The 12831-nt window shown below is 40.0% G+C and overlaps 2 protein-coding genes across 4 annotated transcripts in view; one reads left to right on the forward strand and one right to left on the reverse strand.

The window, feature by feature from the left end:
• Positions 1 to 494: 494 nt before the first annotated feature.
• exosc2 (exosome component 2) lies at positions 495 to 4267 on the reverse strand. Its single transcript, XM_044012268.1, has 9 exons — positions 4042 to 4267; positions 3523 to 3624; positions 2836 to 2881; positions 2649 to 2738; positions 2479 to 2544; positions 2315 to 2383; positions 2018 to 2194; positions 1647 to 1775; positions 495 to 747 (listed from the first exon to the last, which is right to left on the reverse strand). Exons 1-9 carry the CDS (start codon positions 4155 to 4157, stop codon positions 667 to 669), a joined length of 876 nt encoding a protein of 291 aa, XP_043868203.1. The 5' UTR covers positions 4158 to 4267; the 3' UTR covers positions 495 to 666.
• An 892-nt stretch (positions 4268 to 5159) lies between these two features.
• ric1 (RIC1 homolog, RAB6A GEF complex partner 1) overlaps positions 5160 to 12831 on the forward strand; it is a 31370-nt gene continuing 23698 nt past the window's right edge. For all 3 annotated transcript variants that reach the window (XM_044053637.1, XM_044053639.1, XM_044053638.1), the window contains exons 1-2: positions 5160 to 5777; positions 9688 to 9795. In XM_044053637.1, coding sequence (XP_043909572.1) covers positions 5637 to 5777; positions 9688 to 9795 — 249 coding nt within the window. In that variant the 5' untranslated portion in view covers positions 5160 to 5636. The remainder of the gene's footprint in view (positions 5778 to 9687; positions 9796 to 12831) is intronic.

Here is a 12831-nt window from a genome sequence, read left to right on the forward strand (position 1 = left end):
GACGACGTGTGACGTCACCTGCGTGCGTGGGCTAGTACACCGGACCCCTCTGTCGTGGAAAAGATTTATTATTTGTACTCCACTGAAACGGAGGCCATAGGTAAGGGTCCAGTTACCAAACTACCTTATATGCACTTTTTAAAAATATTATTGTCACCAAATTTCAATTCTAGTATTAGTTGTGTCCAAGTTTTGTAATTATTATAATTTGAAGAGAATAATACAGTAATACATAGTTTGGCTTCTGTTTTCCTTTGGTGTCCACACACCGAATGCTTTCCTCCCCACATTATGTACACATTACAAAGAGAAAAAGAAACAAAAGTGCATATTTTGATGAACATTTCTGGCGATACAGTGGGCTATGGCCCAAGGAAAACACAATTTGCTGAGGTTTAAACAATTGATTACCCTTGTAAATTCACCCTATACTACACACAATTCATTAAAAACAAAGAATTATGTGAGAATCAAAAAGACAGACCAACTGGGAATTTCTGAAAACTGTAGAAAATTTATTGGGTATACAACAGTTTTTTATGTCTTCACATTCAAAAACTTAAGACATGCTGCAGTATTGCAGTATTCACAAGGAAGGTGGTCAGTCCATAAAATCTATGCCTGATTTGGTCTCGCTCCTGTGGTGATCGTTTGGCCTTCTGCTCTCTAACCTTCCTGTTCCAACAGCTTCTGTTGTGTCAACATTACAATCTCCTCCATCACTTCTGGTTTTAAGATGTCTTTCACCTGCAGAGAGCATAAAGTGGAGAACTGTGGATCAGGTGCACCAAGAGAAAGCACCTTGTGTAATCACCATAAAATATTATACAGGGTTCCCACACATTACATTACATTACATTACATGTCATTTAGCAGACGCTTTTATCCAAAGCGACTTACAATGGAATCAAGTACAATTAGCCAGGGGTGGAATCGAACTTGCGACCATGATGTCTTTGGTACACAAGGTAGGGTCTTAACCACTGAGCCACTCCACCCCTGGCACACCTTGGCTGACATCAAATTACAGGACTTTCAAGGACCAATTCCCTAAAATTTAAGGATGGAATGTGCCAACACAGCTCAAGATGGCAGGGTAACTTGAAAGAGCCGCTTTGAACGGCCTTTTTTTTTCCACAAACTTTCAAGCCTTTCAAAGACCTGTGGGAAATCTGATTGTATTTACAGACACCCGTCATCAGCTAAATGTAACCTAAAAAATTCCATATTAAAAACAAATGATGTATGATGAACAATTTCTGAATGCATTATTTTCCTTAACACTTTTATAAATCAATAGAAACATTTATATGAATTGTGTTTAACATAACTGTATTACTACACAATGGCAATAGTAGATGGGATGGCAACATTTATGAGCTTCATTAGAAAATGAAGTGCTAAATCAACCATGTCTGTACAGTGTTAGAACAGCAGAGTCCTAGACAAGATCAATTGTTTTCTTTCCACTACTGTGCAGGAGCTGTGGATTTCCGATCCAAACAATACATCATAAAAAATGCTAATTGATAGTTTTTGCAATATCTTTCCATTGTCATTACTTTATGTACATTTGAGTGGTAGATGGTGTAATACTAGAACCACTGCAAGCTAAAATAATTGGCTCTTATTACATGGCATCCTACCTGATGCTGAAGTGAAGATTCATAGCAATAGAGAACACTGGTGTCATACAAAAGGACCTTGTGTGCAGCCAACGCTAGTAGACAGTTTCTCAAGCGTGAAATCACCTCTCGATCTGACAGGCTTACAGGCTGCAAAGAGTGGAAAGAGAGGCAGAACGAATATGACAATAATGTACTGAGAAATACACATATACAGTAGATGCGGTACATTCAAATTGATACACGTCATCGTTTAATTACAAAGTACCACAATTGTGGATATCAATACAGTTAATGATTATCGTTATTCCCACCTTGAAATTGGAGCATTAGACAGATAAAATAACGGGTGTAACTATAACATATTGCTGTTTTGTGCATTTTTTACTTGCCTCCAAACTCGTGTAGAAGCCCCCCGCCTCCTCTTCCTCGTTACTTGGTGTGGCATACAACCACACAAAACCATTATTCCCGAGGATGATGGATGCCCCACACGGCAGGTTGTGGAAATGTGTTTTCTGTCTCTTGATTAGAGAAGGAGAAAGTTGCACTAACACTCCTTGCCCCAACTGAGGTAACAGAGAAAACAGAAACAACATGTTGAGGCAAACTGTCACTAAAACAATAATAATATAAACAAGCATATTTGGATGTTAGCACATGCCGCTGTGTAAATTGCATTAACTTACTTTTCCATACTTTAAACTACGGGTGTGAAGAGAAAGGGCACCGTCTGAGAAGACAGACTGCACCTCTGCCTAAAAGCAGCAGACAAAAAAAACAACAAAAAACATTATTATTAACAATAAAGAAGATGGATCAGCTATTTAAATATCAGAAAAACATGACTTACACTGATGAGGTCGCCCTCCAGAAGGTATTGTCTCATGGTGAGCTCATCTTCTGCGGATCTTCTCCTCTGAATGAGAAAATCAGATGAAAGGAACATTTGATCAATAAATATTAGTTAGCTATAAATAACTACTATTTCTCCTGTTGAATAAAACTTTATAGCAAACTCACCAGCTCTCCTCCAGGTAAATTAACAGAGGACAACAGGAGCACAGAGTCCAGTCTGGAGTTGGTCTCCACCTTCCAGCGTTTCTGTTGCACCTGCACATATCACCATAAAAAAGCAAAGTCTTATTGACTTGACTGACATGAGACATGTCCGACATTATGCAGGGGAAGACACGGGGAGAGTGCTTACCTCTGTAATCCTCCCAACCACCACATCTCCAACCTCACCATTGAACCTGAATGCAATAAAATTCAACACAAAACAATAACTGTAATTCTGCAATAGCGATGTTCTGGTGTATTGAGTTCGCTTCCTCTAAGTCCACTTCCACTTCCACTTCCCCATTCAAACATCTATTCAGTGATCTGATATACAACTGTTTACAAATTGCATTAAAGTGCATTCTGGATTTTCTCCTAAGACAATGTGAAATTGGATCTGGCTTCACTGGCCTGTATTTAAATACATGCTGATGTCATGTATGTTCGGGTGAGCAAAACTATTAAAACGCCAGACTTACAGATGTGTCTGCTGTTAGTGTGTTTGTACGAGAAGCTTGAGTGAATCAAAGCTCTTCTCTAACTGCTGTAACATGAACTTAGATTTTGTTCATGTGGATATTGTGGTGGTGGCAAATAGATGAATATGCGAGTGTGGATTTGAGTAATAAATACTGTGAAACTTCAGCTAATCATACGATATCTGACCCGAGGACAGATTGCATTAATGCATTCTCAGGATTTTGGCCATACACTGAAACCACCTCCGAGTGTGGGATTGGGGGCATTCATGCATGCACTAAAAGAGATCTAATCATGATTGGATCACACAAGATGTATGTTATTACCAGTTCTGAATGGGGTCTTAATCACTTACCTGGTCTTAAGTGGTCTGACACAGATTAGTTTGTCTACTCTCTGAACCTCTCCAGCAACTGAAGCCGTCAGCTTGTCTTCATCAACATAGGTACCATGACCCCTGGGTATAAACAACAATGTTATCAGATGTAATAGCAATGTTATTGACTGATAAACAAATATGTTATATATGGATATGATGGATTAAGAATAAACTCCATATTGTGCTCAAAGGCAACATAGTCCTACTTTTTTTTTTTAAATGAGTCTAGGCTATGACTGTTTTTCCTGTTAAGTGTTACCGCTTAACTAGACAAGACACTGAATATCAGCCTGTAAGTGGAGGATTCAAATGAATCGTTGTTAACGTATTATTCCAAAACATCATTAATATAAGAGCACGAGAGAGGTACTGCACTGAATACTATCAGCAATCTATTCCGTTCACTTTGAGTTCCTTGGAGACATCATCGTGTGGTAACCACAGACAGAGCAGACCACCGACCTCACCATCACCGACGAAATAGCTAGTACATACCTCATGAAACCAGTGTCTGAAGTGATAACATCGCCGGGGACGACCAGGTCTTTTCGTTCACCAGAACAAAGTGACACTGGTTTACGGATAGTTGGCAGTCTCATGTCAGCCGCCATGCTTCATACTCTGGATGTCTTCTTCTTCGTCGACTCACTGTGGTAGTTTCCCCACGAGTATAAGTAACCTTACCGCCACCTACTGAACTCATCTGAAACAGCAGTTTGTTATGTTGTGGTTTTTCACCCTAGTGTTATAAATAAATAAATAAATCCAATCCACTGAGCATTAAATATACCAACTCTTGCTATCTTGAAATACTATTATACATATTTTGCCATTTTACCTTTATCTTGTTGGGTATTCTGATTTAAAAGTTCTAATGAAATTTAATCTGCGGGGGAAATTATGATTAAATCACAATTTAATAATTGTGTGTATCCCTTTATATAAAGTTTTGTCGGGATGGGACGTCTACACTTTTTGTGTCCGATACCAATATCACAAGCTTGAGTATCTACCAATAACAAATTACAATCATTTGAGACCATTTATGAACTATGAAGTGATTAACAATACATTTGTGCTGAGTCATTTCAAAGACATAATTCGTGTAAATGGTGTAAACAATATTGTTCTCCCCAAAAAAAGAAATAAACAGCCCAGCCCAAACATGACTATGAATATGCTTTTGCTGATTTGTATCGACATTTTTACATACACACACGGGACATATATATATATATTCCACAGATTGTAAATAGCAGAAATAAATTTAATCTTTGGAGCAATATTTCATAAGTTTTATTGCATGTTCAAGCCCCCTAAATTGTGATTGTTTTGGGAGAAGAAGACCGAGAAAAGTGGTGCTTTGGCTCTAATTAGTGATAGTTCCACTTTAAATACAGACGTTTCATTATTTACAGAAATGGGAAGCAGAGTGGACTTTACAGTAAAATGGTGAACACAAAGCTTGAAGACGTTTTACTTTTACACCACCAGGTGTCAGCGTCGAGCCACGCTGGACTCAGAGCAACCGTGGTTTCACATAACGGAGAGATGACGTCGGATGTCAACACCACGCAAACTTATCCGCTGTAGCCTATCAGCTTTGAGTTTCACTGACTCCTGTAAAGATGGCGACGACGGTGCTCAGTGGAGTTTTAACTTGACACTGCTCTCACCGTACACCGCTGGTTCGGGCACCATCGGGACTGAATCGGCAGCGGGAGCGGACGTTAATCGACTCGTTCGGTGCTGTGTGGTGTCACCGCGGGGGCTGCTCGCCTTTGTGTGCGGTATCGCCGCTGCACTCGCCTCGCTCAGCTCATTAGCTTCAAGTTGGCAAGCCAGCAGCGCTAGCTCGGGGCTAGCTGTGTACCTCCGTCGGCTGCTTTGAAATTTGAGGCATCCATGGATTGATAGCCTGGCCGGGGTCATCGCTGGACCGCCTGTATCTAATCAGAGTTTTAATTTACACTGAAAGAGCCACAAATGAGTCGCTTGGATTAAACATAGTCCAGGAGGATTAAGGGGCACCGACGGTCTGGCATTGCGACACTGTTGTGGCAGTGTCGAGGCGCAGAGAGTTTGCCGTCATGTATTTTCTCACCGGTTGGCCCCGGAGGCTGCTTTGTCCACTCAGGAGCGAAGAGGAACCCTTCTTCATCCAGCCCAGCTCCCAGAAGTTTTACTTCGCCGTATTGTCAGAGACGCAGCTCAGCGTCTGGTTCAGCCGGGTAAGTAAAGTGAAACCCGACTCAGCTGTTCAAATTAAACAACCCATGCAGCACAACACAACACAGATGAACATTGCGTTTCAAATCTGCTCATCACGCACAATTAAATACTGCCGATGGTTTTATTTTCATCACCGTTGGCAATCTGACTTACTGCCACTCGTGACGGACACAATAGTGTCTTGGCGAACGCTGCCACGCACACACTCGCACACCTTGTTCACAGATGACACTGTTAAGCATCGCAACAGGTTGAGTGTATCCGTGTCCGCGTGATTCAATCTACGTTACTATGTGTTTCAGCTGCCTTTCTGCACAAATCGTGAAGTTAATGATCAGACATATTGAAGTAGGCTCCCACAGGTGGAAAAAACAATTGACCTGCAAGACACTTGTTAAATCCCTAGAGTCAGTGTAATAGTAGTCATTCAGTATGACTGTTAGGAAGTCATTCACTTCCCATTGTCTTTGTGATATTTCCAAGCATGTATATAATAAGGCAGGGATTGGGAGTGTTCATACCTGTACTAAAAGAGATCTGCCCATGATTGGATCACACAAGATGTATGTTATACCAGGTCTGAATGGGGTCTTAATCACCTACCTGGTCTTAAGTGGTCTGACAGAGATTAGTTTGTGTACTCTTTGCACCACTGTCTTCATCAACATATACAGTATGTACCATGACCCCTGGGTATAAATAACAATGTTATTAAATGCAGACAAGGTAATAGCAATGCTAATGACTGATGTAGCCAAATAAAGGTTTGATATATGGATATGCTGGATTAAGAATCACCTCCAGATTGCATGTAAGGACAAAAACAAGTGAATGATTGTTTTTGTTCCTGTTAAGTGTCACAGTTTAACTAGACAAGACACTGAATATCAGCCTGAAAGTGGAGGATTCACACAAATCATTGTTTATAGTAATATTAGGACAGTAAAAACATTTTGAGAGAAGTAAACCAGCACTAAATATCAGCAGGCTATTCTGTTCACTTTGCGTTGCTTCCATTGACAACATCATGTGATAAGTGGTAACTTATCATGGGGATGACCAGGTCTTTTCACTCAACAGCAAAAAGTCTCACAATGACCGAGGGCTGCATGAATGATCGTCAATAAAGCTGTAACTTTTATAAAGTTCACTCTTAATCAACACTTCACTGTAAAAAAGTGTGGCGTCTACCAGCCCATCGTTCAGGTGTGGGGGGAGGCACAGTGACAAGGCAGGGGATAAGGTATTTGAAAGGTTACTGTCCTGACAAAAAAAAGAACCCATGCAGCGGTATTTACACTGTTACCACAGATGGTGTTTTCAATCTGCTTCAGACAAAATGTATTATCAGACTTTAAGCACAGATGTGTTCTTCTCGATTATTTCAAGGCTAGATGACAAACACAGAGCACAAGAGTGTATTGAAATTGTATTAGCAGTAGTCCGTGAATATCGATATTGATGTGTCTCCATAACACTTTCTTCCTCGTGGACATGGTCACTGAATTTCACCTGATGAATGCTTTCTGTCTGACACAGGGCAGTTTCTTCATTAGGAGGAAATGTGAACTGAGCATTTCCCAATGGCATTTAAACCCCATGCTTACTGACTGCATGTTGTGGTTTGTTCTGTCAGCATTAACCCTGGATCTTTTAGTGTGTCACAGTGAAATGATAAATGTAAACAATGAGGGCAGCACACAACGGTCCCTTTATCGTCATTATTTTCTCCACAGCAGCAATACAAAGATGGAACAAGTAATGGTGTCAGTCAGTATCAAAGTTTTTTTTTTCTCTGAAATTCTATATGTCGTCACCAGTTTTGCAGTCTTTTCAACAAAGCAGTGATTCATTAAACCTGGCTGCTTCCATGAGTTCTTGAGCCAAGTATTACCTTGATCATTGGCATGAGAATCATAATTTGAACTACTGAATTTAAATCTTGAATGCTTTCAGTCTTTAAAGCAGTTGTTACCTCCAATGGCTGGCTAAAGAGATTTAGTTACTTTTTTATCTTTCGCCAAGGGGACCTGTGATGTTGGGCAATTATGCCTGTCATTCACAAAAGCTGGCCAGGTGTGAAATGGGAGGAAAACCACCGGAGGTAATGACAATACTGTGTGCTGTTGACTTGTCTGAGATTGATGCTGCACTGGCAACATTGCGAGATGCAAATATTAAAAATCTCACAGGAAAACCTCATGTGACTCCTGCTGTCCTGTCCTGTCCTTAAACATCAGATTTCTTTGTGCTCATACTGAGAGCTGTATTTTATCTTAATAAAATGCATTTGAATGTAGTATGTGTCCCACACACTGTTTGTATGTTGTGGAGTTGAAAAAAACAATGGATCAGGGTCGTTGTTCGTTTCCTCAGGGCCACACAGGAAGCGAGCATGTTTGGCTTCCCGTCTTTCTTACGAGCGTCACCCGTCTGCAAGTATCAATAAAGGCGTCCAGGAAAGGGGTCATCTGAGGAATGTCAATTGGGGCAGCGTCTTCCTCTTAACATGAAACCTTTAACACCTGCTGCATCCATTTTGTTATTTCAGTTCACTATAGTACCTTTGACCCCACTCTATACACGGATGTAGTAGATGGTTTTGTTCACTCAGTTTTCTCAAGTTCTTTGTTGTCTACAGAGGTGTAGAATACTCATTTTACATGTAGACTGGCTTAAATAGATGGATCTGGTATGAGGACAATAGGTCCATTCTCTTGGGACAGTGTCATCATTCCCCCCCACTGACATACCTGCAAGACAAATGCACAAGAACCAGGGAGAATTCTAAAAATACAGCAGGCCCTGCCAGACCAGGAGGGTCTTCAATGTATATCCAGACACAATACATGCAAAGAGACAATGCATTTGTCCGCAATATATTGTGTATTTATTCAGCCTAAAAATAACAGTAACGCATACCTTTCTGCTTGTTTTACTCTATTTGTTGAATGTTGGTGATTGTAAGCCCACAATGTTTCCTCTCAGCTTTTATGGACCTGCTGTTGCTTTTGCCACCACGTCCGTTCTCTGAAATTCTTATGTATTCCCGACCTTGGCCTGATTCTGGCTGGTTCAGCGAAGACATTACTACTAATCTGTGTGAAACCGTAGCTGTTCTGACACAGGGAATGGAAAGTAAAGGAATGATAAGTGCAGTAGCCCACATCAGTGTAGCGTTGCACTAGGTTTAATAAAAGGTTTTTTGAAAGACAACTGTTGTATGTGTGGTTCTGGCAGTTTTGTGTCACATGTAGATGAAGGAATATCTAATTAATGCTGAAAATGAGGACTTTGACATCATTGTTTCACTTCAAGTGAAGTGCACCAAGCCACAGGAGTAAAACAAAGCAGTCTGAAAATCTTCCAAATGGATCATGTGTCTGGTATAAAGGAGATAGGCCTAAAAGCGATAGCTTTATTAAGTTTTAATTATAGGAAATGACACCGCCGTGTAGGAAAACATTAAACACCCTCTCTAATTACAGTGACTTGGTCTGAAAAGAGGTTACTGTATGCTCCCATTTTTATTGCAGATCAACATGACGTTTGTTTTGAAGAGGACAGACCTGTTTGAGTTGGATGCTTAAAATAGTAACAATGCAGTTTTATAGTAGGGTAATGCATTGTTCTGTGATCCAGTCAAATACCTGCCATAGTGTGTAAGAGGTTGAGGTACTTTAAGGGCAAAAAAGATTCAAATGACAAATTAAATCAGCATGAAATTGCTGTGGTCTTTGTGTTCTAATGTAAGCAATAATAAAATGTAAATGTTAACATTTAAGCATTTTGTGGTCATATACATTAGCTTACCGTTGTTGTCATATATGACAGTCAGATGTCTATAGCACCTGCAGGAGTTCTAAAATATTCACTTTCTTTTTCTGTGTCCCTGTTTCCCTCCCACAGCCCAGTGTTCTGATAGTCAGCTATATTGAGTCTGCAAAGGCGGCAACCCAGTTTGGATTCTACCAGAAGGCAGAATGGAAACCAGACGACTCCATGATAGCCGTGGTGGTAAGTGTGCCACCATTTCGTCTTATATTTGTGGTTCGATCGATGTCGTCATGCCAGCGTTCACCCCACACCAAGCTGTGCAACACAGTGTCTTATATCTTTTTTTTCAGCACAACCTCCAGGCATTTTGATGAAATTATACAGTTTTTCATCTTCTATTGCCTACATAACTTGGCTTGTTTTTTTGAAGAAAAATAAAAATGAAAGATGAAATAAAAAATTATGACTTTTGCACAATTATAGCTATGGCTATTTTTTGAACACTTAAGAAGATGGAGGAAAAAAATAACCTGTTTTGTAAAGCCTGAAGATGTGACCTATGAACACACACCTCCGGGATGTCCATATAAGGAGTGGTGTATAATTCCCATGGTAATTTACTCAGGGCGTGGATCTGTGTCACGTGAGCACTGAGAGTTTATAGCATAAATAAATTGGTACTAAACCAGAAAAGTTGTTTTTTTTCCCTTGTATAACGCTACATCATCAGTGGGCGTGTCAATGTAAAAAATGTAGACCAGGGATGGATGGACAACAGACTGGTGAATATGGTGAAGGAAAATTGGTTCGGGCAGTTTTATGAATTAACAGAAGGAAAGCATGTTGCCACTGTTGTTTACTACAGCTCCCACTGTGCATTAGGCAACGCCCTCAGTTGATGACGAGGGGTTGTGGAATTTCGTTCCAATGAATTGGTGTAAAGTGAATTCATTCTGGGTTTTTTTCAGAGAGCCAGGGTTTTTTGAATGGAGCGAGGGCTTGAGTTAGAACTGTGCATCTGCCTGCAGGTGTAAGAGCACTATATTTGTCAAGGTTGGGTTACACCGCCCAGCTGAAGTACAGCTCAGTCATACATTGAAAGTCTTCAAAATCTGCACTAATTGTGTGTTTGTTTTCATTTTAGCTTCTCTCTGTGATGGTGACTATTCTATTTATTGTTCTGTTACCACTACATGTAGAGTTTCAAAGATACTTTAGATACTGACAGCACGATTAATCAGGACCATTTCCTTTTAGCTTCCTTGTTGCTCATAAAAATGGGCATGACAAATGCGAGACAGAGAAAAAAAAAAGAAAGTGTATCCGCAATTCTTTATACAGCAGCATTTGACCTATTTCTGCTGTTTTGCTGAGCTCCAGATATGAGGAAGATAGTCACATGCCACTTAATTTTCTCTCAGACATAGATCACACTGAGTGCAGTGCTGGGACAATCACATTGTAGTTTTAAATGGCTTAAAGGACTGTAATAATAACGGAAAGCATGGATGATGAATAATAAGTAAAGATGTTGGGGAATTGTAACTGGATCATATCATTAATTCCTTTCTCATTTTCACACAAACAACTACTTTAATGTCCATATTTGATTACTACAGTATAAACTCTATCACTTCACTGGAAACAGTTAAGAACTCTTGACCTGTTTGGTTTCATGTGTGTAAGAAAAGGAATGTGATACCTGAAGCTGAACGTGCTTTGACTTGAATCAGCATCACTTAAGATGTGCAACTCACAAAAGGCCAGAGTGCTGCCAGAGTGGCCACTTGCTTCTCTTCTGCAGCTAACTATGCCCAATGCCTGATTTTGAAAAATGCATAAGAAGTGGGCTGAGATTGAGAGGGAGGGAAAGTGCAGAGCCGTGAGGGATCGGGGGTCTATTCGTTGGTGGCTCCAAGCACAGCTAATGTGAGAGCGTTGGTTTTCCACTTGTCGAAGGCGACTTCTTCCCCATACAATACCGTGACATAACGTGTGGATAACGTTGTTGTTGTTGATATGGCAGCGCACAGGATGTGACGCTGTAGTCTGCAGCTGGACATCATCAAGAAGGGGAATTCATTATTTATATATGCAAATAATCTGGTCATTCAACCCCTAGAGACCAGTAGAAATGCTGAATATTAATATAATATTAATGTATTATAATTCATTAGCAGGGGATGGCAAATTGTCCTCCAATGTGCTAGGAGTTTTACAAATACACACAACACTGTAGGCACAGTTTAAAATTATTCCCTTTAGATTATACGGCGGTGTCTAAAAGGCACATGTTTGCTCTTAAATTTAGCAAACACAAAAAAAATAACATTCCAACTTTCCCAATTTGCAGTTCTAAGTAACTGAACAGACTGGCTCATCACATTTTTGACATGATAGTAGTAAAATGCTTCCGTGGCACTCCTCTTATCTACAGTCTTTTCATACTTTGTTCTCTGCTGATCCCAGTTATCTCTGACTGCACTGAGGTAATCAACTCAAAGTGAAACAGTAGTTCCCTCCAGAGTAACCAGATGATGTGTTTGGTGCACAAATTGTTGACAATTTCGTCATCAATCAGTCACCTTTGCCTGCGAACTGGGACTGCATTCTATGCATGTCAGGCTTTTACAGCCTATAGAGTCCTTGATTATCTGAAATATTGCAATATACATATATACTATAATATACAGCACTTAAAATAATTAACACAGTATCCCACCCCTGCATGTTAGCTGTACAGAGACTCAATAAACGGCTTTCTTTCTGTTAAAATAATCATGAAAATGTTCCTTACCACGCTTTTTTTAATCCTTGCCTTTGGGTAAACTGGTGATGAATATGCAAATTATGAGCTAACAAAGGTTAGAAAATGTTATTTTAATATTCATGCTCATTTCCATGGAGATGAAATGTTCTCGAATCTCGTGCCAGCATGTTTCAGAATGTAAGCCCACACAAGCTTTTTGATGTTACTTCTGTAGCTTCTGTCACGCCGACATGAGTCGGCTCATCTGGTCTGTAGCAGTTCACCTCCATGACTGCATGTACTTAATGTGAACATGTACAACATTAACTGAATATAGCTGTGGGTTTTAATGTCCATGTACATTTCTATAATGTCTTTTAAATCAGGTGGTGGTTGTTAACTGAACGTGACATGTCCATTCTTAATATTGGAGCTTCCACTGTTGTCAAGAGAATGCTGTTATTTGTTTTAGGGTGGTGTTTTTTAATTATGGAAGGAATACAATTTAAATGTCTCTCATCTTGTGT

This window comes from Solea senegalensis, linkage group LG21, assembly GCF_019176455.1.
Source record: "Solea senegalensis isolate Sse05_10M linkage group LG21, IFAPA_SoseM_1, whole genome shotgun sequence".
Classification (NCBI taxonomy): domain Eukaryota; kingdom Metazoa; phylum Chordata; class Actinopteri; order Pleuronectiformes; family Soleidae; genus Solea; species Solea senegalensis.